Below are 26,586 nucleotides of genomic sequence, written 5' to 3'. Positions count from 1 at the left end.
CACGCGCTTCAGCAGGTGTATCTCACTGATCATCCCTAAAGCCAACACCTCATTTGGCCGCCTTTCGTTCCAGTTCTCTGCTGCCTGTGACTGGAACGAATTGCAAAAATCGCTGAAGTTGGAGACTTTTATCTCCCTCACCAATTTCAAACATCTGCTATCTGAGCAGCTAACCGATCGCTGCAGCTGTACATAGTCTATCGGTAAATAGCCCACCCAATTTTACCTACCTCATCCCCATACTGTTTTTATTTATTTACTTTTCTGCTCTTTTGCACACCAATATCTCTACCTGTACATGACCATCTGATCATTTATCACTCTAGTGTTAATCTGCAAAATTGTAATTATTCGCCTACCTCCTCATGCCTTTTGCACACAATGTATATAGACTCTCTTTTTTCTCTACTGTGTTATTGATCATCTCCTTCTCCAAGATCGCATAGCAGTTCAGACGTCTTTTGTCGTGTCCTGTATATATATATATTTACAACTTTTTTCACATACATTTTATTTTTATTTTCCATCAACTCGTCTTCTAAACACTCTCCTGCAACCAGCCTCACCAATTTATATTTATAAAAAAAATATTATTTACCTCAGATCTGTAATCCTCCAAGAAGCTAGCCAGAAACTCCAAGAAGCTAGCCAGAAACTAGCCAGAAGCTAGCCAGGAGCTAGCCCAGAAGCTAATCCAGAAGCTAATCAGAAGCTAGTTAGCTTCTTTACTGGCAAATCGTTAGTATTCAGCTAACCACGGTTTGTGGTCATCAGCTATCCTTTAGCTCGAAAATCTATCGCCAGTTTTGTACGGCGCAGCGCGGCTCGGAACGGAACATACCGGACCAATTTTTCTCTCCATGTCCCTGGATTTCAACTGCTCTCTGGACATTCATACCCGGATCTCACAGCTAGCTAGCTGCTATCCGTGTGACAGTCGGCTTTCGTCGATTCCGGAGCAAACATCGATTGTTCCGGTGCTAGCCAGCTCCGTCAATCACTCCTGAGTTCCATCATTCACTCCTGGGCTGCAGTCACCTATCCGGACCCGTTTCACTGCCTACGCGGAGCCCCACCGTGCCTTCACAACTGGACTGCCGACGTTATCTACCTGAAGGAGATCCGGCTGGCTCCTCTGTCGCGACGTTACCTGAACGCCCATCTGCGGCCCGCTAACCGTTAGCTGTCTTACCGGCTGCTATCTGAATAGACAATCGGACAATTTATTTATTTTTATTATTATTATGTTTTCTTGTCGGGCCTCTATAACTATATCTATTGTTCTTATTTTTGTTGTTGTTGTGTGATTTGGATTAATCCCCTCTACCTCACGGAACCCCACTAATCTACTGACCGAACGCAAGAGGTGGCTAACAACAGACTCCATCCTATGCTAGCTTGCTACCGGTTGGCTTGGCTAGCTGTCTAAATCGCCGTGACCCTCAACCAACCTCTCCACTCACTGGACCCTTTTGATCACTCGACTAAGCATGCCTCTCCTTAATGTCAATATGTCTTGTCCATTGCTGTTCTGGTTAGTGTTTATTGGCTTATTTCACTGTAGAGCCTTTAGTCCTGCTCACTATACCGTATCCAACCTATTAGTTCCACCACCCACACATGCAATGACATCTCCTGGTTTCAATGATGTTTCTAGACAATATCTCTCTCTTCATCACTCAATACCTAGGTTTACCTCCACTGTATTCACATCCTACCTTACCTTTGTCTGTACATTATACCTTGATGCTATTTTATCGCCCCCAGAAACCTCCTTTTACTCTCTGTTCCAGACGTTCTAGACGACCAATTCTTATTGCTTTTAGTCGCACCCTTATTCTACTCCTCCTATGTTCCTCTGGCGATGTAGAGGTGAATCCAGGCCCTGCAGTGCCTAGCTCCACTCCTATTCCCCAGGCGCTCTCTTTTGACGACTTCTGTAACCGTAATAGCCTTGGTTTCATGCATGTTAACATTAGAAGCCTCCTCCTTAAGTTTGTTCTATTCACTGCTTTAGCACACTCTGCCAACCCGGATGTTCTAGCTGTGTCTGAATCCTGGCTTAGGAAGACCACCAAAAATTCAGACATTTTAATTCCAAACTACAACATTTTCAGACAAGATAGAACTGCCAAAGGGGGCGGTGTTGCAATCTACTGCAAAGATAGCCTGCAGAGTTCTGTCCTACTATCCAGGTCTGTACCCAAACAATTTGAACTTCTACTTTTAAAAATCCACCTCTCTAAAAACAAGTCTCTCACCGTTGCCGCCTGCTATAGACCACCCTCTGCCCCCAGCTGTGCTCTGGACACCATATGTGAACTGATTGCCCCCCATCTATCTTCAGAGCTCGTGCTGCTAGGCGACCTAAACTGGAACATGCTTAACACCCCAGCCATCCTACAATCTAAACTTGATGCCCTCAATCTCACACAAATTATCATTGAACCTACCAGGTACCTCCCCAAAGCCTTAAACATGGGCACCCTCATAGATATCATCCTAACCAACTTCCCCTCTAAATACACCTCTGCTGTCTTCAACCAAGATCTCAGCGATCACTGCCTCATTGCCTGCATCCGTAATGGGTCAGCTGTCAAACGACCTCCTCTCATCACTGTAAAACGCTCCCTGAAACACTTCAGCGAGCAGGCCTTTCTAATCGACCTGGCCGGGGTATCCTGGAAGGATATTGACCTCATCCCGTCAGTAGAGGATGCCTGGATATTTTTTTTAAATGCCTTCCTAACCATCTTAAATAAACATGCCCCATTCAAGAAATTTAGAACCAGGAACAGATATAGCCCTTGGTTCTCCCCAGACCTGACTGCCCTTAACCAACACAAAAACATCCTATGGCGTTCTGCATTAGCATCGAACAGCCCCCGTGATATGCAGCTGTTCAGGGAAGCTAGAAACCATTATACACAGGCAGTTAGAAAAGCCAAGGCTAGCTTTTTCAAGCAGAAATTTGCTTCTTGCAACACTAACTCAAAAAAGTTCTGGGACACTGTAAAGTCCATGGAGAATAAGAACACCTCCTCCCAGCTGCCCACTGCACTGAAGATAGGAAACACTGTCACCACTGATAAATCCACCATAATTGAAAATTTCAATAAGCATTTTTCTACTGCTGGCCATGCTTTCCACCTGGCTACTCCTACCCCTGTCAACAGCACTGCACCCCCAACAGCAACTCGCCCAAGCCTTCCCCATTTCTCCTTCTCCCAAATCCATTCAGCTGATGTTCTGAAAGAGCTGCAAAATCTGGACCCCTACAAATCAGCCGGGCTAGACAATCTGGACCCTTTCTTTCTAAAATTATCTGCCGAAATTGTTGCCACCCCTATTACTAGCCTGTTCAACCTCTCTTTCGTGTCGTCTGAGATTCCCAAAGATTGGAAAGCAGCTGCGGTCATCCCCCTCTTCAAAGGGGGGGACACTCTTGACCCAAACTGCTACAGACCTATATCTATTCTACCATGCCTTTCTAAGGTCTTCGAAAGCCAAGTCAACAAACAGATTACCGACCATTTTGAATCTCACCATACCTTCTCTGCTATGCAATCTGGTTTCAGAGCTGGTCATGGGTGCACCTCAGCCACGCTCAAGGTCCTAAACGATATCTTAACCGCCATCGATAAGAAACATTACTGTGCAGCCGTATTCATTGATCTGGCCAAGGCTTTCGACTCTGTCAATCACCACATCCTCATCGGCAGACTCAACAGCCTTGGTTTCTCAAATGATTGCCTCGCCTGGTTCACCAACTACTTCTCTGATAGAGTTCAGTGTGTCAAATCGGAGGGTCTGTTGTCCGGACCTCTGGCAGTCTCTATGGGGGTGCCACAGGGTTCAATTCTTGGACCGACTCTCTTCTCTGTACACATCAATGAGGTCGCTCTTGCTGCTGGTGAGTCTCTGATCCACCTCTACGCAGACGACACCATTCTGTATACTTCCGGCCCTTCTTTGGACACTGTGTTAACAACCCTCCAGGCAAGCTTCAATGCCATACAACTCTCCTTCCGTGGCCTCCAATTGCTCTTAAATACAAGTAAAACTAAATGCATGCTCTTCAACCGATCGCTACCTGCACCTACCCGCCTGTCCAACATCACTACTCTGGACGGCTCTGACTTAGAATACGTCGACAACTACAAATACTTAGGTGTCTGGTTAGACTGTAAACTCTCCTTCCAGACCCATATCAAACATCTCCAATCCAAAGTTAAATCTAGAATTGGCTTCCTATTTCGCAACAAAGCATACTTCACTCATGCTGCCAAACATACCCTTGTAAAACTGACCATCCTACCAATCCTCGACTTTGGCGATGTAATTTACAAAATAGCCTCCAATACCCTACTCAACAAATTGGATGCAGTCTATCACAGTGCAATCCGTTTTGTCACCAAAGCCCCATATACTACCCACCATTGCGACCTGTACGCTCTCGTTGGCTGACCCTCGCTTCATACTCGTCGCCAAACCCACTGGCTCCATGTCATCTACAAGACCCTGCTAGGTAAAGTCCCCCCTTATCTCAGCTCGCTGGTCACCATAGCATCTCCCACCTGTAGCACACGCTCCAGCAGGTATATCTCTCTAGTCACCCCCAAAACCAATTCTTTCTTTGGCCGCCTCTCTTTCCAGTTCTCTGCTGCCAATGACTGGAACGAACTACAAAAATCTCTGAAACTGGAAACACTTATCTCCCTCACTAGCTTTAAGCACCAACTGTCAGAGCAGCTCACAGATTACTGCACCTGTACATAGCCCACCTATAATTTAGCCCTATCAACTACCTCTTTCCCAACTGTATTTAATTAATTTATTTATTTTGCTCCTTTGCACCCCATTATTTTTATTTCTACTTTGCACATTCTTCCATTGCAAAACTACCATTCCAGTGTTTTACTTGCTATATTGTATTTACCTTGCCACCAAGGCCTTTTTTGCCTTTACCTCCCTTCTCACCTCATTTGCTCACATTGTATATAGACTTGTTTATACTTTATTATTGACTGTATGTTTGTTTTACTCCATGTGTAACTCTGTGTTGTTGTATCTGTCGAACTGCTTTGCTTTATCTTGGCCAGGTCGCAATTGTAAATGAGAACTTGTTCTCAACTTGCCTACCTGGTTAAATAAAGGTAAAATAAAAAAAAAATAAAATAAATTGACTTGTTAATTGTTTACTCCATGTGTAACTGTGCTGTCTGTTCACACTGCTATGCTTTATCTTGGCCAGGTTGCAGTTGCAAATGAGAACTTGTTCTCAACTAGCCTACCTGGTTAAATAAAGGTGGGGGGGGAATAAAAATAATTGTGAGCAGCCTGGGTATAAGAGGCAGTTGACAGAATGTCCGATATGTCAGACAATGTTAGGAGTTTGTATTTTAGTGCTAGACTTGTTTTAGTCTTGTGAACAACACGTACAGATATGTTTGTTTACTACATAATTGAAAATGAAAACAAACACGTTAACCAACTGCTGTTGCTTTTGTCGGGGGTTGTTCACTGAGTGCTATGTGTGTGTTATGTTTACCTTCAGGTGAGGTTCAATTTGCTGCAGTACATTGTACCTGAGGTGAAGGAGCTGTACAATTGGCTGGAGATGGACTTCCACCCACTGAAGCTGAGCGGAAGAGTAGCAAAGGTAACACTTGAATTCAGATTCAGAAAAGCTATAGTGCCGCGACATTGGGCAATATGACTTGCAACTGTACAAAAAAAACAATACACAATGTACAATGCATACACACAATTCCTCTAAAAACGACAGCTATTTGTTACACGGCTGATTAATTTACCCTTCTTCCTGTTAGGTGTTGAACTGGGTGAGAGACCAGTCGGAGAAAGAGGCGGACCTCCAGCAGTACGTTCCCCACCTGCAGAGTAACACCATCCTCCGGCTGCTGCAGCAGGTGACTTATTGCTCATTTGTCTTAGCCCTTTATACTTGATGGTCTGTTAATCTCACTCGTAGTTAAACGTCACGAAAATGTGTCAAACCATAACTAATCAAATAAAATGTAATTGAACTTTGTTATTAACCATGTCTGTTGTCCTTGTTGTAACTCTATAGTGCAGGGACGGGCACCAGGAGGCCCGCGAGACGATTAAACTTCTACATACTTTCTATGTATTTTAAATTAACTGCTCTTTTTCCAGCCCACAAATTGGTTTTGACTAACAAAATGGTCCCCCCAAAAAAAGCAGTCCTAATATGGCCTTCGAGCCTCAAGATGTTGCCCATCCCCGCTATAGTGTGTAATGCATGTTGTCACTGTAACAAAATGCTTTGTAACACATGTCATGTATTGGTTGTAAGTTGTGGTCCTATGAGCTAATCACTGAACACGGTTTATTCAATTGGGATATTAGGTGGCGCAAATTTATCAGAGCATTGAGTTCAGCCGTCTGGCCTCCCTGGTTCCATTTGTGGATGCCTTCCAGTTGGAGCGCTCCATTGTGGATGCTGCCCGACACTGCGATCTGCAGGTAGAGTACTGGACATGGATTTTGCCTGAAACAATGAGATTCTCTGTACAAAATCATACAATGTGGACTTTTCAACTTAATCCGTTTTTGTGTCTTCATACCGATACACTTTGAATTCAATCAGTATTTCCACAACTAAAAGATGAACACTTCTGTTTATATTACACAGAATGGTCACAGGAGGTTGGTGGCACCTAAGTTGGGGAGAACGGGCATGTGTTAATGACTGCCGAGGAATTGTATCAAATACATCAAACACATGGTTTCCAGGTGTTATTATCATGAGCCGTTCTCCCCTCAGCAGCCTGCAGTGAGAATGGTACACGTGAAAAACATTTTTAAAACGTCTGTTCTAGGTTCGAATTGACCACACCACTCGAAACCTGAGCTTTGGTTCAGACCTGAACTACTCAACCAAAGAGGACTCTCCTGTGGGGCCGTTCCTGCAGAACATGCCCTCAGCGCAGATCCGGAACCAGCTGACAGCCATGTCGTCCTCCTTGGCCAAGGCGATCCAGGTCATAAAGCCTGCATCCATGCTGGTGAGCACAGCCCCCTGTCGAGATAGCATTTGGATATGGATTACAAGCACTAAAAACGTCAAGTCGACAATGTCGCTGTCCTCCCTGATCTATTATCAAGACGTGCTTTTCTATCATCCCCGATGCACATTCCATAAATTATTCTATGGTATTTAGGGCCAATATTGTATGTATTGTTCCATGCATATACATACAAATACAGCACCAATTCACATTGATACCGCATGAAACCCCCATTCATGCACAATCTCTATTGCTCCATTTCATTCTCGCTCAAACAAACCTGTCCCTGTCTCTCACTCTTCTACCCTCTTGTCTGCCATTTCCAGCAAGAGCGTGAGGAGCAAAGCCATCTGGCCATCACTGCCTACCTGAAGAATGGCCGCAAGGAGCACCAGCGCATCCTGGCTCGCCGGCAGACCATCGAGGAGCGCAAGGAGCGCCTAGAGAACCTCAACATCCAGCGGGAGAAGGAGGAGTTGGAACAACGCGAGGCGGAGCTGCAGAAGGTGCGCAAAGCGGAAGAGGAGCGCCTGCGCCAGGAGGCCAAGGAACGCGAGAAGGAGCGCATCATGCAGGAGCACGAGCAGATCAAGAAGAAGACGGTGCGCGAGCGGCTGGAGCAGATCAAGAAGACAGAGCTGGGAGCCAAGGCATTCAAATACTTCGATATAGAGGTAAACTACACATAAGCTCAAATACGCTGTACATTATGCCACTGATCAAACATATTAACCCTAGTGATCCTATTAAAGCTGCAATATGTAACTTTTTGATTGACTGGACCAAATTCACATAGAAATGTGCGTTATAGATCTGTAATTTTCATTGAAAGCAAGTCTTAAGAATCGGTAGATCTGTTCTATGTGTGCTCTGCTTCCATTAAGTTTCGTTTTTGTGTCTTTTACTTTTGGTTTTGTACATCAGCTAAAAGCACAATATTTTAGGTTATGGAAAATATATTTCACAGCGGTATAGATGGTACAATGATTCTCGACTCTACTTGCTTTTTTTGTCATATAAACAGAAATTAGGTAAACTATTAGAATTTCAGCAACTAGGAAATGGAGGAGAGATTTCTGCATAGTGCATCTTTGGATTACTAGACGGGCTATGTTTTAAACCCTCGAAGGTCCTGAATGGGGTGACAATGGCAGCCATATTGGTCAGGGAGATATCCAAACCAGTCTAATTGAAATGAAGGGCAGTAGAGGCATAATCCAGATTTGACTTATGCAGGAAAATAAAAGTAAGGCATGTTATGTAATGGAGTTGTCAACCTTAAATATTGTCATATAGTTATAAATACCCTGAGTGTACATAACATTAAGGACAACTGTTCTTTCCATGACACAGACTGACCAGGTGAATCCAGGTGAAGGCTAGGATCCCTTATTGATGTCACTTTGTTATATCCACTATAATCAGTGTAGATGAAGGGAAGGAGACAGGTTAAAGAAGGATTTTGAAGCCTTGACATGGATTATGACATGGATTGTGTGTTGACATGGATTTTGACATGGATTGTGTGTATGCCATTGAGAGGATGAAAGGGCAAGACAAAAGATTGAAGTGCCTTTGAACGGGGTACGGTAGCAGGTGCCAGGCGCACTGGTTTGTGTCATGAACAGCAACGCTGCTGGGTTTTTAACCGTCCGCAGTTTCCCGTGTGTATTGAGAATGGTCCACCACCCAAAGGACATCCAACCAACTTGACACAACTGTGGGAAGCCATGGAGTCAACATAGGCCAGCATCCCTGTGGAACGCTTTCGACATCTTGTAGAGTCCATGCCCTGATGAATTGAGACTGTTCTGAGGGGGAAAAGGGGGGTGTGCAACTCAATATTAGGAAAGTACAATACTGCTTTTATACCGATTTTCTGTTTAAATAGCCTCTATATGTAACCGATCATAAATGTCTCAGATTTAGTTTTCTTGGAAAGCTGTGAGTGCTATTATGCTGAACAAAAATATAAATGCAGCATGCAACAATTTCAAAGATTCTACAGTTCATATAAGGAAATCAGTCAATTGAAATAAATTCCTTAGGCCCTAATCTGCATCCATGCTAGTGAGCACAGCCCCCCATGACTGGGAAGACACATATGCATCTGTTGGTCACAGATACCTTTTTTTTTTTTAAAGGAAAAAAAGTATTGATCAGAAAACCAGTCCGTATCTGGTGTGACCACTATTTGCCTCATGCAGCGCGACACATCTCCTTCGCATAGAGTTGATGAGGCTGTTGATTGTGGCCTGTGGAATGTTGTCTCACTCATCTTCAATGGCTGTGCGAAGTTGCTGGATATTGGCAGGAACTGGAACACATTGATCCAGAGCATCCCAAAATGCTCACTAACACAGGTGTAAACAAATTTGTGTGCAATATTTGAGCGAAACAAGCTTGTGCATATGGAACATTTCTGGAATCTTTTATTTCAGCTCATGAAACATGGGACCAACACTTTACATGTTGCGTTTATATTTTTGTTCAGTGTATATGATACCATATAAGTTGCATTTACAGCTAGTCTAAATCCTATCATCAATTGACTAAATCCTATCATGTTGACATAATTGTTTGAATGGAATGTTGGCTTATTGGCAGTTAATTTGACAAATGAATGGAATCAGTCCTCTCAAGCTGGCTTGCTATCTAACAAACATACAGTGCAGGTAAATTCTTCAAATTAATTATTTTACACTATATAAACACATCTGGAAAACCATCGTTGCCCAACTCCGTGACCAAAATGGCTGACCTTTATGCCATCATAAGAAGGTTACTGTTCATTCTAGTATTCTAATTCTATGTCAAAGAAGTTTTTTCCCAATGGGTCATACTTGTATCAGTACCATAAGTGTAAACCTGGAATGTAGATACAATCTAGAATGGGTTTTGGAAAATAATTGTGGATGTACAATGATGAAATTAACTCTTAACCACCCTCTGTACAGAACCTTGAGGACCTGGACCCTGACTTCATCATGTCCAAGCAGGTAGAGCAGCTGGAGAAGGAGAAGCGAGAACTTCAAGACCGCCTGAAGAACCAGGAGAAAAAGGTGAAGACAGAATTTTCAGCAAATTAGGCGATTCCATGTTTTCTGTCTTGCCTGTTACACAAACAGGTGATACATAAAGACCTCTACTAGGGGGTGAAATGACTCACTCAACATTGTTTGTGTGGACTGGTCCTTGCAGATTGACTACTTTGAGCGTGCCAAACGTCTGGAGGAGATCCCTTTGATCAAGAAGGCCTATGAGGAGCAGCGTGTCAAAGACATGGAGTTATGGGAGCTCCAAGAGGAGGAGAGGGTATGGCAATATATTTCTTCAGTGTCTGTGTCTTTGTAAATCCTAAGCCATCTAGGGCTGTCCCCGACCCCCCCCCCCCCCCCCAAAAAAAAAAATCTTGGTCGAACTGGAGTTATCTGTTCTTAAAACGTGTATTTTTCCATATACTGACACATCTTATGTGTTTTAATCATATCGACTATATTCACTGAGCTTGTCTGATGCTTTAATCACACTCTTTTATTCAATAATTAAGACACACAAATGACTAGAGGGAGTCCGACCAGCAATTGATTTGATTGTGCTTGGCCGGGCTCAGACTTGCTGCGCTGTGTTTATAAAAAAAAAAAAGGACCACGAATGACCGTGTGACTAGCACCCGTTGTCTTTCTCTCCTCCCTGCTGCAGCGACCACCACAGAACATCAACAGTGTTTATCGCGCTCTCCGTGTTGCTGAGCCTGCAACATAATTACAGCCATTTCTGACTGAGAAGTTATCGAAATGTAGGAAAAACATTCCCTATTCCCTCAACCCTTGCTGTCTTTACATGACACATGTATGAATCACATGCATGTGACCAAATACTTATTCACATGGGACTAATATTACTAGAGAATGTTGGTTAATGTAATTATTACTCTAGAATGCCCGCTATTCCGGAGGATGATTCGGACGGGATACGTTTTTTCCAAACTGCCCCCTGTAATTATGATTATTTGTTATGTAAATTGACAATTATGACTGAAGCTTGGAGGCTTTTATTCTAGGCGTGATGATAACACTGATAACTCGAGCTTGCTTCCGAAGTTTCTAAACCACATCAAACTGTCTTTGGTATAGTGTCGCCATAACATTTTAATTGAGGAAGTGTGGTCATAATCATTAGGATATTTTAGCGATCCGCAGTACGTCCTAAATGCCCCCCCCCCCCCCAGCCTTCAGGTATGAGCTAAACAGTGCAATTACACTTGAGATGTGTTTTAAGGCTACGGATGAGAAAGTTAACTTATCATTTCCAAGCATTTAGGTCAGTTGTATGCTGCTTTGTGATCTATTAACAGCAAGGGTTGCATTAACTTCTTGATGCATCCATCCCGTTACCGGGATCATTTTCGTCAACATCCGCTAAATTGCAGAGCGCCAAATTCAAATTACATCACAAAAAATATTTAATTTTCATGAAATCACAAGTGCAATACTGCAAAACACAGCTTAGCTTGTTGTTAATCCACCTGGTGTGTCAGATTTCAAAAAAGCTTTTCGGCGAAAGCATACCAAACGTTTATGTAAGGACATCTCTCTCAGTAGACAAAATATTACAAACAACTAGCAGCCAAGTAGATTGGTCACGAAAGTCAGAAAAGCAATAAAATGACTTGCTTACCTTTGATGACCTTCGGATGTTTGCACTCACGAGACTCCCAGTTACACAATAAATGTTCCTTTTGTTCCATGGATTCTTTTTATATACAAAATACCTCCATTTGGTTGGTGCTTTATGTTCAGAAATACACAGGCTCAAGCGGTCAAGACAGGGCAGACGAAAATTCCAAATAGTATCCGTAAAGTTCGTAGAAACATGTCAAACGTTTTTTATAATCAATCCTCAGGTTGTTTTTACAATAAATAATCGATCATATTTCAACCGGACCGTAGCTTTTTCAATAGGAGAGAGAGAGAAAATGTCTGCTCCAAGCTGTTGCGCATGCAAAACTCTGCTGGCACCCAGCCGTCCACTTGAAGCGATGTGATCGTTCTCGCTCATTTTTCAGAATAAAAGCCTGAAACTATGTCTAAAGACTGTTCACACCATGTGGAAGCCATAGAGAAAGGAATCTGGTTGATATCCCTTTAAATGGATGGAAGGCATGCAATGGAACAGAGAGGTTTCAGGAAAAACAGCACTTCCTGGTTGGATTTTCCTCCGGTTTTCGCCTGCAATATCAGTTCTGTTATACTCACAGACAATATTTTGACAGTTTTGGAAACGTTAGAGTGTTTTCTATCATAATCTGACAATTATATGCATTTTCTGGGCCTGAGAAATAGGCCGTTTCATTTGAGTACATTTTTCATCCAAACATCAAAATACTGCCCCCTACACTCAACAGGTTAAATAGCCTCAAAATGTTTTACTGATGCATTTGGCAATATTCCATTCCTATGCACAAAAGATATAAAACAAAAGCCTTCACTGTGAAAGTTGATGGGCTACATGTAGACCATTCAAATATAGCTTATGCACATTTATCGAATCAGTTATTGTTTTTTTGTTTAAACCGCGAGCAACGTCTGTCAAACTCAGGCATTTCTCCCAAAACACAGGGATGTTGATTAGCACGGGACTAATATTATCAAAGACTATTCCGCCTGGAATGACTGACATGGCAGATTTGGACGGGACAAAAATTACAGATGTGATGTTTTGTGCTTGTGTACATAATTACATTACCCAACCTCCCCAGTAAAACCTATTGCGTATCATAATCAAATTGGTTATAACAAACTCAGAACACCGTAACACATGTAAGAGCAAAATGAATGCAGAGGACCTGACAAATAAACTTGAAACGGGGGAATGCTTACTGGTTGCTAAGGAGGTAAAGGGAAAGTCAGATGTGTGGAATAAATTGATCTAATTGTGGAAAATATTGAAGACCAAGAAAAAGAAGATAAGGAGCAAGCGCTGTGTGCATATTATTTGTGCCAAACAGGTGCTGTATAGATTACAATATAATTTCTCTGACCGTTTCGCTAAGCCTTTTATTACAGCAAAGACCAAAAACAGTTGCATTCATTCATGAATGCAATTTCCGAAATGGAACGATTTATTTATTGTTTAAGCTAATTATTCAAGGCTCACTTAGTTTTAAAAAAAATGCTTGATTGCATTTCAAATCATGAATGACTCCTATGCTTTGTGATGACATAAATGACTTATGACTTATTGATTGCTGCAGAAGCCTATATAAGCATTGAAATATAGGCTAAAGTAAGTTACGGTATTAAGACTAAACTGGATACATTCTTAGGCCTGCAGCTCAATGGTGGTTACACAAGGCTGCTATACTAAACCTACTAATGATAATGACATTACTTATGATCATAATAGTAATAACAATAAGAAGTAGATGAAGAAAAAGGAGCGTTATTATTATAAATATAATATTTCTGACAATTTGGAGCAGTGTAAACCACAATTTATAAATAATACCAGTGTACATTTTTTTTAAATATATTTTTTTAAATGATGAAATTGTTTACTTGAAATGTCGTTGCGTGACGTTTTTGGCTTATGGAATCAGTAGGCTATTAAGCAAACAAACAGGCAACGAAAGCAGGATCTGTATAATTTCTGTAGATATATTGATGATTCATAAAGCCAGGCACCTTTAACAGTTAGGCTGTTGATTATAGATCTAATTAAGTTGGTTTCCTCTCTTCACTTTTCGTAGACAAGAAGGCAATGGCAAGTTTTCACATCTCCTCATTCTGCTGCTGCTGCATTGTTCTCAATACCAATATGCTGGTTAACTTTGCTATTATGCACATAGCAACATGGTCAAGGAAAAGGGCCTCAATTCAACAGCCCACTGATGTATTTCTGAACCGTGGAAAGTGACCACTATCCAACGCCGGAGGGCGCATTTTGTTATAAAATAATCATATTTTTATTGTTTTAGTGTTGCACCATTGTTCTTATGTAATGTAACCATATACAATTTCAGTATCACATGTCTTAGACTGATGGACTGTGCCATCCCCATGGCCTCCACAATGGATCAGTCATCTCAGACAGGTGCGAATCAATTTCTTTTAGCAACTGCTCGACTAAAGAAATCTCGGTCGACTGACAGACTATCTATCAAATCGACCAGTCGACTAAATCGTGTCAGCCCTAAAGCCATCATAGATGGGATGCATGAACTGAGCACTCTAGTGATGTCAGGCTGACTGGTCCATGTTTTTTGTGTAATTAAAAAAATCTATTATGGTCCATGTGTTTTGTGTTGTAGATCAGCAACATGAAGGTGGAGCGTGAGAAGGCCTTGGAGCACAAACAGAGGATGTCCAGAATGATGGAGGACAAGGAGAACTTTGTGGGCAAAATAACCGATGCTCGCAGCTTCATCTACGAGGTAAACGCCATTTGAACGTGCATGAAACCACAGATTATATACGCCCATTGGCAATGACATTAAAGAGCTATTATCAATCGCTACTAAGAAAGCAGGAATAACCAAACAAAAGTAATACCAGTGTCAAGGGTGTTCCACCACGAGTTATTTTGCCGGAGTTCTTTTTCATCATATTCAGAATACACCTCAGTAAGAATGTTATGAGTTGAATGCGTGTGGCCTAAAGTGTCTTTGCTCTTTACCTTCCAAGGAAAAACTGAAACAGTTCCAGGAGCGCCTGGTGGAGGAGAGGACGAAGCGTCGAGAGGAGAGGAAGATCCACCGCAAGGAGGACCGTCGCAACACCTTCTACCGCAATAAGGAGGAGGAGGCCCAGCGCATCCACGAGGAGCAGCTCAAGAAAGGTACCTCAGAGTTACCGCTCAGGTCCAGAGATGACTTGATATATAGAATGACTGTCAAATTAACGTAGATCTAGATCTAGATCCTCTGAGTTTTTCTTAAAGGGTGGAATACAGGGCAATCTACCAGCGAGTCTGATTTTTTTACCAGCCAAAATATCATTTTTTCGCTAAAATCACACAAACAAAACACAAAATTAACAGATGAGAATGTTTTATAATGTTTCTAACACAAATGTATTACTAGTAAGAAGTAATGTGGTATATTGTTTAATTTTTTACTTTTAACCAAAATATCACAGATGATGCAAAAATGTTTACCAGCCACTTGAAGGACTCGTCATGTTTGCCTGTGAGATTGAGTCTGACTAGTAGAAGCGTTACCTTTTTAAACTAAAATTTTGAAAAACAACCTAGCTTGTGAACAAAACAATGTAAATATCCAGAAACAGAAGGACAAAGTAGGCTTTCGTATCAAGTAAATTAGACCCACTTTTATGCCTGTGTGCAACGCTTCTAAAAATGATTATTTCACTCAGCTCTTCACGTGCACACAGCCCCAAGCTTGGCGGTGTTGCATCACGAGGTGGAATAGGCTATATAGGATTCGTAGTTCTTTGACTTTGTGCGATTAATTTTCCAGCTATGGAACAAAACAGCGGAAATACTTTGAAAACAGCTACTGCAGCATTTATTTTACTATAAATGTGATCATATTTGACTATTTTTAGTCACAGATGCGAGTAAAACATTCTCACTGTGTAGCCCTGACCTGCCACCAACATGGCTGGTGAAATAGACGTCTTACCCTCCAATGTCAAAATATGCCCGCATTTTGCAGGTGTTAGTTTTAGGCCTTGGTGGAATAGTTTAATTGATGTCAATTGAAGATGTGTGCAAAAACTTGAGTTATGCGCACAGATTTAGGTAGGTTAGATTTTGGGTCCAGTGTTGTTTTTGGTTGGAGTTTGTTTGTCTAGGTGTCCAATGTGACGCTTGCCCCATAAGTCTTCAGTGGTCCTGTGTTCTACGTATTATCCATGTGTTGTTGCAGAGCGCGAGGAGCGTGAGCGCATCGAGCAGGAGGCGCGCGAGGCAGAGGAGGCAGTGTACCAGGAGCGCCTTGCCAAACTGGAGGAGCAGGAGAGGAAGCAGCGCGCCCGGCAGCAGGAGATTGAGGAGCGCGAGCGCCGCAGGGAGGAGGAGATGAGGGCCCCTGCTAGGTCCGAGGAGAAACCCAGAGGAGAAGCGAAGGTAGCCTACTACACATCTCCTCCCAGAGCACTTTCCCACAGCCTCACTTTGCCTGTTGAGTCAAAGATGACTCACTTTTAAAGGGGTGTTAAGATCAATATCTAATATTAATACATGGGTTTTATGTTGCGCTTTTAATGGACCCAAAGTCACTTAAAAGTTTTGTTTGCTCAGTGATGATTCTCCTCCATTGATCGCTCAAAGAGCGACATGAAATGAAATGCACTTCTATTTCACCGGCGATCTGAGAGCGACAAGCACAGGCACTTTGGGTGTAGAATGCGAAATGAATGTTGTCCTTCACCCTGTCGACTTAGTACCCTGTTAACTTGAAAATGAGCTTAATAAAGGTATATTGAGTAGGATAAAATGATCATAATTATGTTGTAAAGGTAATGAAACCCGTCACTCAGTGTTGGACACTCTTTTCCTCTCCAGGACTGGGGCGCTGAGAAGGAGGAGGGAGGAGGAGGATGGAGGAGGCGCACCGAGGTTGAATCAGAGAGGCGTCGCCCCGTGCCTGATAAGTGAGTGTGGTTTCATTCAGAATGTACTTTTGAAGCTCTTCATCTGGTTAAAAATCATTTTGTGTTCACTGATCAAAAACTGGTCTATTATTCTCTACAGTGTCACCGTACAGGCTAAGTGAGTGGGATTTCATTCAGATTGCAAATTTTAAGTATTTTACCTGGTTTAAAATACTTTGTATGTTTGTGTTCACTGGTTAAAGTGACATGTCTGTCTCATATCTGTCTTATAACTGTGCTGTACGTTCGCTCTGTCTCTCTAGGGACTGGAGAGCCGAGGGCCGCGAGGATGTCGGCGAGGACAGAGACCGAGAGCCACCCTTCAGGAGAGGAGGAGACGGCCCTCGCCGTGGCGGAGACGATGACCGTGGACCCCCACGCAGGGGCTTCGGGGATGACGACCGCCCCCTGCGCAGAGGCATGGATGAGGACCGTCCACCAAGGAGAACCTTTGGGGATGATGACCGTGGTCCCAGAAGGGGAGGGGACGAGGACCGCGGTCCCCGCAGAGGCTTCGATGATGGCCCCAGGCGTGGTTTTGATGACGGCCCCCGCAGAGGCATGGATGAGTCCAGGGGCCCCAGACGCGGGGCTGATGATGACACCTGGGGCCCCAGGAGAGGAGGAGATGACGAGAGGGGAGGGCCCCGTGACGACAAGCCATGGAAGCCTGCTGTCCGACCCGGTATGGATGCGTTTTTCATTTAATCTGTTCCAAATATGGATCATTGAATTAATGTGGTTGCATGTTTGTCTTGTGTAGTAAGTGTGTTGTTGTTGAAAGCGCCCTTATACTTGTTCTCCTGTAATTCTGTTAATTATTTATTGAACTTCCAATAGTAAATGTTTGTGTAGTGGCAACTGTTGCCAGTTCTTTTCACACGTTGTGCTGGATCATGGGCAGTTGCTCTGGTGTCTGCTTCAGGTGGTGGCTGGCGTGAGAGGGAAAAGGCCCGCGAGGAGAGCTGGGGTCCACCCCGCGAAGGTGGTGGCCGCAAGGAGGACGAAGAGGGCGAGAGGGAGGAGAGAGAGGAAAAACAGGAGAGCGAACGCTTCCCAGAGCGCCGCCCACCCAGGTCAGACACACAGTATGTGGACTACAAACGTCACTGCTGTGATAATGGAGGCTCATATACCATATGATCAGGAGTGGCCCAAAACGGGTGGATGGTTTCTCTGATATTGTGAAAATAAAGTAGCATATGTGTGTTATGGCGAGGTGTAGGTTTTTTTGTGGAGTAATGGGGGACCTCTGTTTTCAGGGAGGAGGGTAGTGGAGGTGGTGGTGCCTGGAGAAGGCCAGGTGCTGATGAGGCGCCAAAGAAAAGCTGGAGAGACTCTGTTCGTCAGGAAGAGCCTGCCCGCGAGGACCGCCCTCCTATCCGTCGAGAGCGACCTGATCGCAGAGATGACCGTGACCGCCCCCCACCCAGCAGAGAGCCTGAAGAAGGTAAGATGAGCTCAGTCCTCTGCAGACACGTTTAAAGTTTTGCTATAAAGCTTTCATTTTAAACCATTTAGCCAGCAGGTATCCCCACTTGCTCTGTATTTATTGCAAGCGTCAACCGGTATCAAGCATCAACCTGTTAATGCAGCAATAATATCATTCATTGCCTATACCATGAAAATCAAGACCACTGTAACTCCTGTCCTGTGGTGGTATTTCCAGTCTGGAGGAGATATTTTTAAACAACACTTAAGAGTTAAGATGCCATCCCCTAACAAGACGGGGTTCTGTGCACACAGGAGGCAGCTCCTGGCGCCGTGCAGGTGACGACAAGCGTGAGGAGCGTAAAGAGGAACGTCCGACTCCTCCCAGACCCAGAGAGGGCGAGCGTGAAGAGGACGGAGAGAAGAGCTCCTGGCGCTCCGAGAAAGACAAAGAGAACGCTGGTCGCCCTAAGAAGACCACCGACGAGACCGACGATGACGGCTGGACCACTGTGGCCCGCCGCTGAGTCCACCCTTTCTCAAAGCATCTGCTTCAAAATGGCCCCGCAATGGCTAATGTACCCCTTATTGTCACCTGCCTCCTAGTGGTTTAACCTTTTCATAAGCTGATGAAAACTTTGGCATAGCAAAGCTGTTTTATTGTTAAATCAAATGTGTCATCTCATCAACAACTATCTCTATTGCCATTGAATATGTATTTTGTTAAAGTTGCTTCTTAACCTAAAAAGTAGTTGATTCCCATTTTGATGTGCATTTTTAAGAGTATCTACACTGAGCGAAAATATAAACGCAACATGTAAAGTGTTGGTCCCATGTTTCATGAGCTGAAATAAAAAATCCCACACATTTTCCATATACACAAAAGGTTTATTTCTCTCAAATACATCCCTCTTAGTGAGCATTTATCCTTTGCAAAAATAATCTATCCACCTGACAGGTGTAGCATATCAAGAAGCTGGTTAAACAGGATGATCATTACATAGGTGCACCTTGTCCTCGGGACAAAGGACACTTTTAAAATGTGCACACAACACAATGCCACAGATATCTCAAGTTTTGAAGGAGCGTGCAATTGGCGTGCTGACTGCAGGAATGTCCAACAGAGCTGTTGCCAGAGAATTGAATGTTAATTTCTCTACCGTAAGCTGCATCCAACGTCGTTTTAGAGAATTTGGCAGTACGTCCAACCAGCCCCACAACCACAGACTGCGTGCAACCACGCCAGCCTAGGACCTCCACTTCCGGCTTCTTCACCAGTGGGATCGTCTGAGGAGGAGGAACTAACTCTGATCGGCTGGGCCTGGCTCCCCTGTGGGCGGGCCTATGCCTTCCCAGGCCCACCCATGTCTGCTCCCCTGCCCATGCATGTGAAATCCATAGATTAGGGCCTAATGAATTTATTTAAATTGACTGATTTCCTTATATGAACTGTAACTCAGTTAAAATCTTTGAAATTGTTGATGTTGCGTTTATATTTTTGTTCAGTTTTTGTTTGTCTATTCTGGATCCGTAGATAAACCATTTGTCTGTGATTAATGGGGGCTGAACTAGAGCGGTGTTTGTGAGACGAGGGCCGGGCCAGGTCTTTTATACAAAAACCTCTGTAGAGTCAGAATGGTTCAAGCTACAAACTATTTAAAAGCAATCTTTGAAAAGCTGAGACTTTCACAAACTTGCACGTGACATGTTTTGATCTATGATGCTCACAAGCTACACAAGAGTCGTTAGAAGGTAAGGCTCTTCTACATAGATCATAGGAAATCCCAGGACATAGTGTCTATTATACTGTAATAAGCTCACATAGTTATTTTTTATTTTTTTAACCTTTACTTAACTAGGCAAGTCAGTTAAGAACAAATTGTTTACAATGATGGCCTACTAAAAGGCCTCATGTGGGGATGGGGGCTTGGATTAAAAATATAAATATAGGACAAAACACACATGACAAGAGAGACACCACAACACTAATTAAAGAGGGACCTATGACAACAACATGGTAGCAACACAACATGGCAGCAGCACAACATGGTAGCAGCACAAAACATGGTACAAACATTATTGGGCACAAACAACAGCACAGAGGGCAAGAAGGTAGACAACAATACATCATACAAAGCAGCCACAACTGTCAGTAAGAGTGTCCATGATTGAGTCTTTGCATGAAGAGATGGAGATAAAACTGTCCAGTTTAGTTGCTGTCACAAACTCCACACAGTTGTCACTGACTAGTTAGATATTAATTTCCCAGTGAGCAAATCATTTCTGTACTTAACAGCATTCATATGACTTCATTTTTATCAGGCTTTTGCTTTGGCAGACCTTGTTTTTTAATTGGCATTTGTCAATAAAAGTCATGAATGCAACTATCAAATTGTTTTGTGTTCTACTTGTAGCCCTGGTTGTCCTGAAAATATAATGATAAAACAATTCACTGTGGGGCAATTCATGCCCAGGCATGTGAAATTCATAGATTAGGGCCTAATGAATATATTTCAATTGTCTGATTTCCTTATATGAACTGTAACTCAGTAAAATCTTTGAAATTGTTGATGTTGCTTTTATATTTTTGTTCGGTATAATTGGTCTCACTCAATATCTAGTGTCTGGTTCTATTTTAAATCATTCAACCATATTGCATGTTTATAGATAAAGCCTTTATTAACAAAGTACTTTGGGCAACAGTTTATTTCTCTGTTGAGGCTCGAGGCCTGAAGGGTTGGTTAGAGCATAGCTTGTTCTTTGTAGAGTTTTTCTTACACTTGGTCCTTTTTAAATAAAAGTCACGAATGCAACAATCAAATCGTTTTGTAGCCCTGGTTGTCCTGAAAATGAAATGGTAAAACAATTCACTGTGAGGACAAATATAAGAGCTGGATTAATGAAAGTCAGATAAATGAAATGTCGATTTTTGCTAGAATCTCGGGACTGATAGGGTTTACACCCTTGGATTCGAGTGAGCATGGCTGGGGAGAGTTTCCAGCATATTTCTTACAGCAGTCAATTCCTTTTAAATCCATAAGGGGGAGTGAAAGCTAGAGAATCGCATTTAATCTTATATCTCAATTGAAATGGCTGAAAATCTTAAATCCAGAGGTTAGTTCATTTGAGAAAAGTTGTTCCCTGTTAGTTTTAATTCTCTGTAGGGGAAATACATGTTTCTACTTGAGAATGTAAAAACAAGTAACAAAGCTCTTTGTGGGTTTATGTAGCCAGGCTGGCTATACAATTATGTGGGCATAGGCTATGTAACAAAGGGTTCAATCATCTCCCAGTCCCATCCCCATTGAGTGTAGGCCTACTCGTTTGACCTTTGGATTCTACCCATAAGAATGTGTAAAGAAGCTACGGTTGGTTTCATTTCGAATCTTACATTTTCATGCAACCAGTCTGTGTCCATTCTTTACGCGTCCTATTAACTACCCAAACCACAACACTCACCCTCATTAGTTCGATAGACATATTTGTGTGATTTTGGATCTTAAGCCTGATTTGATATATTATTGGTGGGCCAACTGTGACGTGTCTGAAATGCGTGTAGAATATGTTATATTATTTTGCCACCATGGAAGGAGGCTATTTGAAGTGATCTCTGCATGGAATGCGCTACAACTATTTCCTCTTGATGTATTGAAATGCAGTTGTATTTGAAGCAAAGCCATGTAAAGTAGCTACATAGCCTAAACCAGAAAGGCAAGGGTGATGTATAAATACAAAACGAAAAAAGCTAAAAAGAAAATTCATCAAATATAGGGCTAATGTAGATTGTTTGATTGTTTGATATATGCTGTAAATATAGGGCTGTCAAATGCATAAATATTATTCCGTTGCGTACACATCTGTGGTTGTTTTTTTCCTTCAAAAAAGTTACCTTTATAGGGAACTGGGGTAAACTGTTTTTAATGTCAATTTAAAAGGAGTCGGCTAACACCGTAGTCTGAAAAATCAGGTGGGATATGTCAACACGCACTCACAGTCACACAAACACGCACACCTTTAGTTTCGAAAATCACGGCCGATTAAAATGTGCAATATTAGGGCTATGATTATGAAGATAGGGGAAGTTGTGTTGGCCAATATGTTTGCTTATTTTTTTTTTCTCGAAAGAATTAGTTCGCAAAAGTGTAGCAGAGTGCAAATGTTATGATACAGCGTATTGGTTTTACGTGAAGGCTGTAGAAAATACTAGTCCTACTTTACAAAGCTTATCATTCAGCAATATTTTACACGTGTATTTTTTCAATAGTCATTATGCAAAAATGTTGGCTCAAGAATAGTTTGTAGGAATTATTCTGCCTCAACAGTTATTTTCATCCGTTTCAATTTGATGAACATGGAAAAAATATTACATGATTATATTAGCTTACTATATTAGATATGTCAATGCATCGGAGCCTATGTTGTGACTTAATAATCGATTACTTTATTATTTTGGGGGGGGGGAATTGTTTGAAATGCTTCATCTTTACACACAATTTTGATAATTAAATAGTCTAGGCCTATATCAGTGCCTTCAGAAAGTATTCACACCCCTTAAACTTTTCCACATTTCTCTGTGTTACAGCCTGCATTTAAAATGGATGAAATTTACATTTTTAACATGATTTTTTTGAATGAGTATTTCATCTCTGTACCCCACACATACAATAATCTGTAAAATCCCTCAGCCAAGCAGTGGATTTCAAACAATGATTCAACCAAAAAGACAATGGAGGTTTTCCAATGCTTCACAGCAAAGAAGGGCACCTATTGGTAGATGGGTAAAAAAACTAAAAGCAAATGTTGAATGTTATCCCTTTGAGCATGGTGCAGTTATTAATTAGACTTTGGATGGCATATCAATACACCCAGTCACTACAAAGATGCAGTTGCCGTAGAGGAACTAAACCGCTCAGGGATTTCACCAATAGTGACTTTACAACAGTTAAAGAGTTTAATGGCTGTGATAGGAGAAAACTGAAGATGGATCAACAGCATTGTAGTTACTCCACAATACTACCCTAACTGACAGAGAAGGAGTCCTGTACAGAATATTCCAAAACATGCATCTTGTTTGCAACAAGGCACTTAAGTAATGCTGCAAAAAATGTGGCAAATCAATTAACTTTTTGTCCTGGATACAAAGTGTTACGTTTGGGGTAAATACAATACAATACATTCGGAAGTACCACTCTCCATAGTTTCAAGCATAGTGGTGGATGCATCATGTTATGGGTATACTTGTAATCAGTAAGGACTGGGGAGTTTTTCCAGATAAAAAAATTATGGAATGGAGCCAAGCACAAAACCTAGTTCAGTCTGCTTTCCACCAGACACTGAGAGATTAATTCACCTTTCAGTAGGACGATAGTCTAAAACATAAGTCCAAATCTACAGTGAATGTTTCTGAGTGGCCGAGTTCCAGTTTTGACTTAAATCTGCTTAAAAATCTATGGCAAGACCTGAGAATGGTTGTCTAGCAGTGACCAACAACCAATTTGACAGAACTTTCAAAATAATAATGGGCAAATATTGCACAATCCAGATGTGGAAAGCTCTTAGAGAATTACCCAGAAAGACTCACAGCTGTAATTGCTGCCAAATGTGATGTTAACGTGTATTGCTTCAGGGGTTTGAATACTTATCTAATCAAGATATATTCGTGTTTTATTTTTCTTCATTTTTTGTTGTTGTTATACAAATGTTAGAAGTTTTCTTCCACTTTGACATTACAGAGTATTTTGTGTAGAAAGTTGACCAAAAAAAAGACAATGAAATAAATTTGAATCTCACTTCGTAACACAACAAAATGTGGAAAAAGTCTAAGGGTGTGAATACTTTCTGAAAGCACGATACAAAGCGATGACATAATATGTTTCTCGATGAGTACAATTAGGAAGACATAGTTCAGTCATTTTTCTCACATTCTTGTTGTTTCCTGTAACTGAAATTAACACATTTAGAGTGTTAGTAAAGAATAGTTAAGCTGCAACTTTTTAATAACGGGTGTAAAAAGCATACTAATAATTCTACCGCACTATCACAAGATGTCCACCGGAGGCCGGCAGCGCACCATCGCTGAATGTTGGTCAAAACCATAGAGAAGAATAGAGGACTGTTGTTTGTGTCTGTCCGTTTATGGCGTCTGTGAGAGTACCTGCAGCTCCTTTGAGGCCATCTCGATTTTGAAGTATTGAATTTCTTCTTCTACTACTTCTATGAGTTGGTAAAGAAACTGTTGTTTGAACAGATATAAAGCCAAGGTTGGCCGATTTCACATCGACAGGGCTGTAGTCGAGCGGGTTGAGAACTTCAAGTTCTTTCGGTGTCCACATCACTGAGGATCTATCATGGTCCACACACACCAACACAATTGTAAAGAGTGCGCAACAATGTCTTCTCCCCCTCAGGAGGCTGAAAATATTTGGCATGTGCCCTCAGATCCTGAAAAAGTTCTACACCATGCACCATTGAGAACATCTTGACTGGCTGCATCACCGCTTGGTATGGTAACTGCTTGGCAACCAGCTCTACATCGGGTAGTGCGTACAGTCCAGTACATCACTGGGGCCGAGCACCCTGCCATCCAGGAAATTGTGAGACTCCAGCCACCCAAGTCATAGACTGTTCTTTCTGCTACTGCACAGCAAGCAGTACCGATGCACCAAGCCTGGAATCAACAGATTCCTGAACAGATTCTACCCCCAAGCCATAAAACTGTAAATAGTTAGTTAAATAGTTAACCAAATAGCTACCCGGGCTATCTGCATTGACCCTTTTTGCACTAACTTTTATTGACTCATCACATACGCTGCTGCTACTGTTTATTATAGGTCATTTTATTCCTAGTTATATGTACATATCTACCTCAATTACCTCGTACCCATGAACATCGACTTGGTACTGGTACCTGTGTATATAGCCAAGTTATCGTTGCTCATTTTGTTTTTATTATAACGTGTTTTACTTTTCTATGATATCTCTATTTTCTTTCTCTCTGCATTGTTGGGAAGGGCCGTAAGTAAGCATTTCACTGTTAGTCTACACCTGTTGTTCATGAAGCATGTGATGAATAAAATGTGATTTGATTTACTGCCACTTGACGTTATGGAATGTTTGCACACAAGTATAAATCATTGGATGATCCCCCTGATAACCCGGATGGAATTATGTGATTCTTCCTCAACCCTTAGGAAGTCCCACCCACTTGACTACTTAAAAATTGTGAAAGTAGTCAATGGGCGCTGCTCATGCTACAAGATAGGCTTTTGGGTACTAGATTCCTCTATCTATCTCTATGGTCAAAACCAAGAAGTCGCACGAACCATAATGGTTTAGAACCATCCGTCATGGATGCTGTAAAAAAAAAAAACGTTGAGTTTTTCCAAAATAATCTAGGACTATACAAACAGATATGCAACGGAAATTTTAAAAAACTGCAAAAAAAAAATATATATGATAAACAAACGATTATACGCGTAAGTACATATTTGCATTGCCAAGGCTACCAGTAGGTGACGCAGTTTTGAACAGCTAGCCTACTGAACCTACACCCATGAGAAACGCTCCTTCATCCCTGGTTCATTGAATGGATTCCAATAATAAACAATCCAAAGAATGAGACCAGTGTAATATAAGGGAATCTTGCTAGCTATATTGTTAACAATGTTTTTATTAATTTACCTCTTAGCATCAATTCACTAAAGTAGATCTAACTGAGTAGACCTATATTTATTCGTTACTACATAGGCATGTGGCCTATTGTTATTATTACGCTATTAATATCATAATTTCTGGAAAATAATACTGATGAACTAATAATAACTAATAATAACAATAATAATTGTTATATTTTTTTATATTATTTTATTATCACTAATATTCTGCCTTAGTGCTGAAGTGGATGCATTAGCCTACTGTTTATCAGTCTGTAACTGCAAAACGTCCGTTATCTCATTGACTAATGCAGGCCATTATGATATATAGGCCATCTGATGCCTGGAGTATGCCAGACAATGTCTTGCTGTTGGGCTACACAAAGAAGCAGCAAGCTGCACTGTGTACAGAAAAGGACAAGCAAGATAATAACAAAAAAAAACAGAGACATCCCACTGACCCTTCCACCACTACAGTCACGGAAAGAGCAAGCAGCCGTAAGATTGGTCACTGCCATGAACCAACCTGACCACCCTCCACATGATCTCCTACCACAGAGAAAGGGAGACAGTATTGGCAGAGTCCTCTGAAACCAGAACCGACTGTCCAAAATCAACGCAAGGACAAAAAGGCTGGTCAATTCTACCACAGCCACAGCCATCAGACTTTGATTTTGTGATTATTTTTTTTAACTGTATTTTTTCCTAAGACATGGGACCTTTTTAATTGAATGTAATATATTGTGTTTTTTAAAATATTGTCTAAATGCCACTGTGCATTCTGCAAAATGTAGTCTTGTGGACGAGTATGAATTAAATAAATCAATACAGGCC

At 41.8% G+C, this 26,586-nt stretch overlaps 1 protein-coding gene across 8 annotated transcripts in view; it reads left to right on the top strand.

The window, feature by feature from the left end:
- The window catches only part of LOC110526460 (eukaryotic translation initiation factor 3 subunit A), a 28,086-nt gene extending 7,599 nt beyond the window's left edge, over positions 1 to 20,487 (top strand). Inside the window, exons 8-23 of one of the 8 annotated variants that reach the window (XM_021607484.3) lie at positions 5,558 to 5,662; positions 5,832 to 5,930; positions 6,391 to 6,507; positions 6,864 to 7,049; positions 7,379 to 7,726; positions 10,010 to 10,114; positions 10,254 to 10,367; positions 14,365 to 14,487; positions 14,738 to 14,891; positions 15,943 to 16,142; positions 16,581 to 16,669; positions 16,770 to 16,787; positions 16,933 to 17,354; positions 17,595 to 17,745; positions 17,932 to 18,119; positions 18,416 to 20,487. In XM_021607484.3, the coding sequence (XP_021463159.1) occupies positions 5,558 to 5,662; positions 5,832 to 5,930; positions 6,391 to 6,507; positions 6,864 to 7,049; positions 7,379 to 7,726; positions 10,010 to 10,114; positions 10,254 to 10,367; positions 14,365 to 14,487; positions 14,738 to 14,891; positions 15,943 to 16,142; positions 16,581 to 16,669; positions 16,770 to 16,787; positions 16,933 to 17,354; positions 17,595 to 17,745; positions 17,932 to 18,119; positions 18,416 to 18,627 (2,631 nt within the window). In that variant the 3' untranslated portion in view covers positions 18,628 to 20,487. Of the gene's footprint in view, positions 1 to 5,557; positions 5,663 to 5,831; positions 5,931 to 6,390; positions 6,508 to 6,863; positions 7,050 to 7,378; positions 7,727 to 10,009; positions 10,115 to 10,253; positions 10,368 to 14,364; positions 14,488 to 14,737; positions 14,892 to 15,942; positions 16,143 to 16,580; positions 16,670 to 16,769; positions 16,788 to 16,932; positions 17,355 to 17,573; positions 17,758 to 17,931; positions 18,120 to 18,415 lie in introns of all 8 variants that reach the window. The other 7 variants (XM_021607475.3, XM_021607460.3, XM_021607452.3 and 4 more) reach the window with 7 other exon arrangements.
- Positions 20,488 to 26,586: the final 6,099 nt, after the last annotated feature.

The sequence above is a fragment of the Oncorhynchus mykiss genome, chromosome 1 (assembly GCF_057628025.1).
Source record: "Oncorhynchus mykiss isolate SJ-2025 chromosome 1, ASM5762802v1, whole genome shotgun sequence".
In the NCBI taxonomy this organism is placed as follows: domain Eukaryota; kingdom Metazoa; phylum Chordata; class Actinopteri; order Salmoniformes; family Salmonidae; genus Oncorhynchus; species Oncorhynchus mykiss.
The sequence above is the reverse complement of the archived record's forward strand: the minus strand, read 5'-3'. Positions and strand labels throughout refer to the sequence as shown.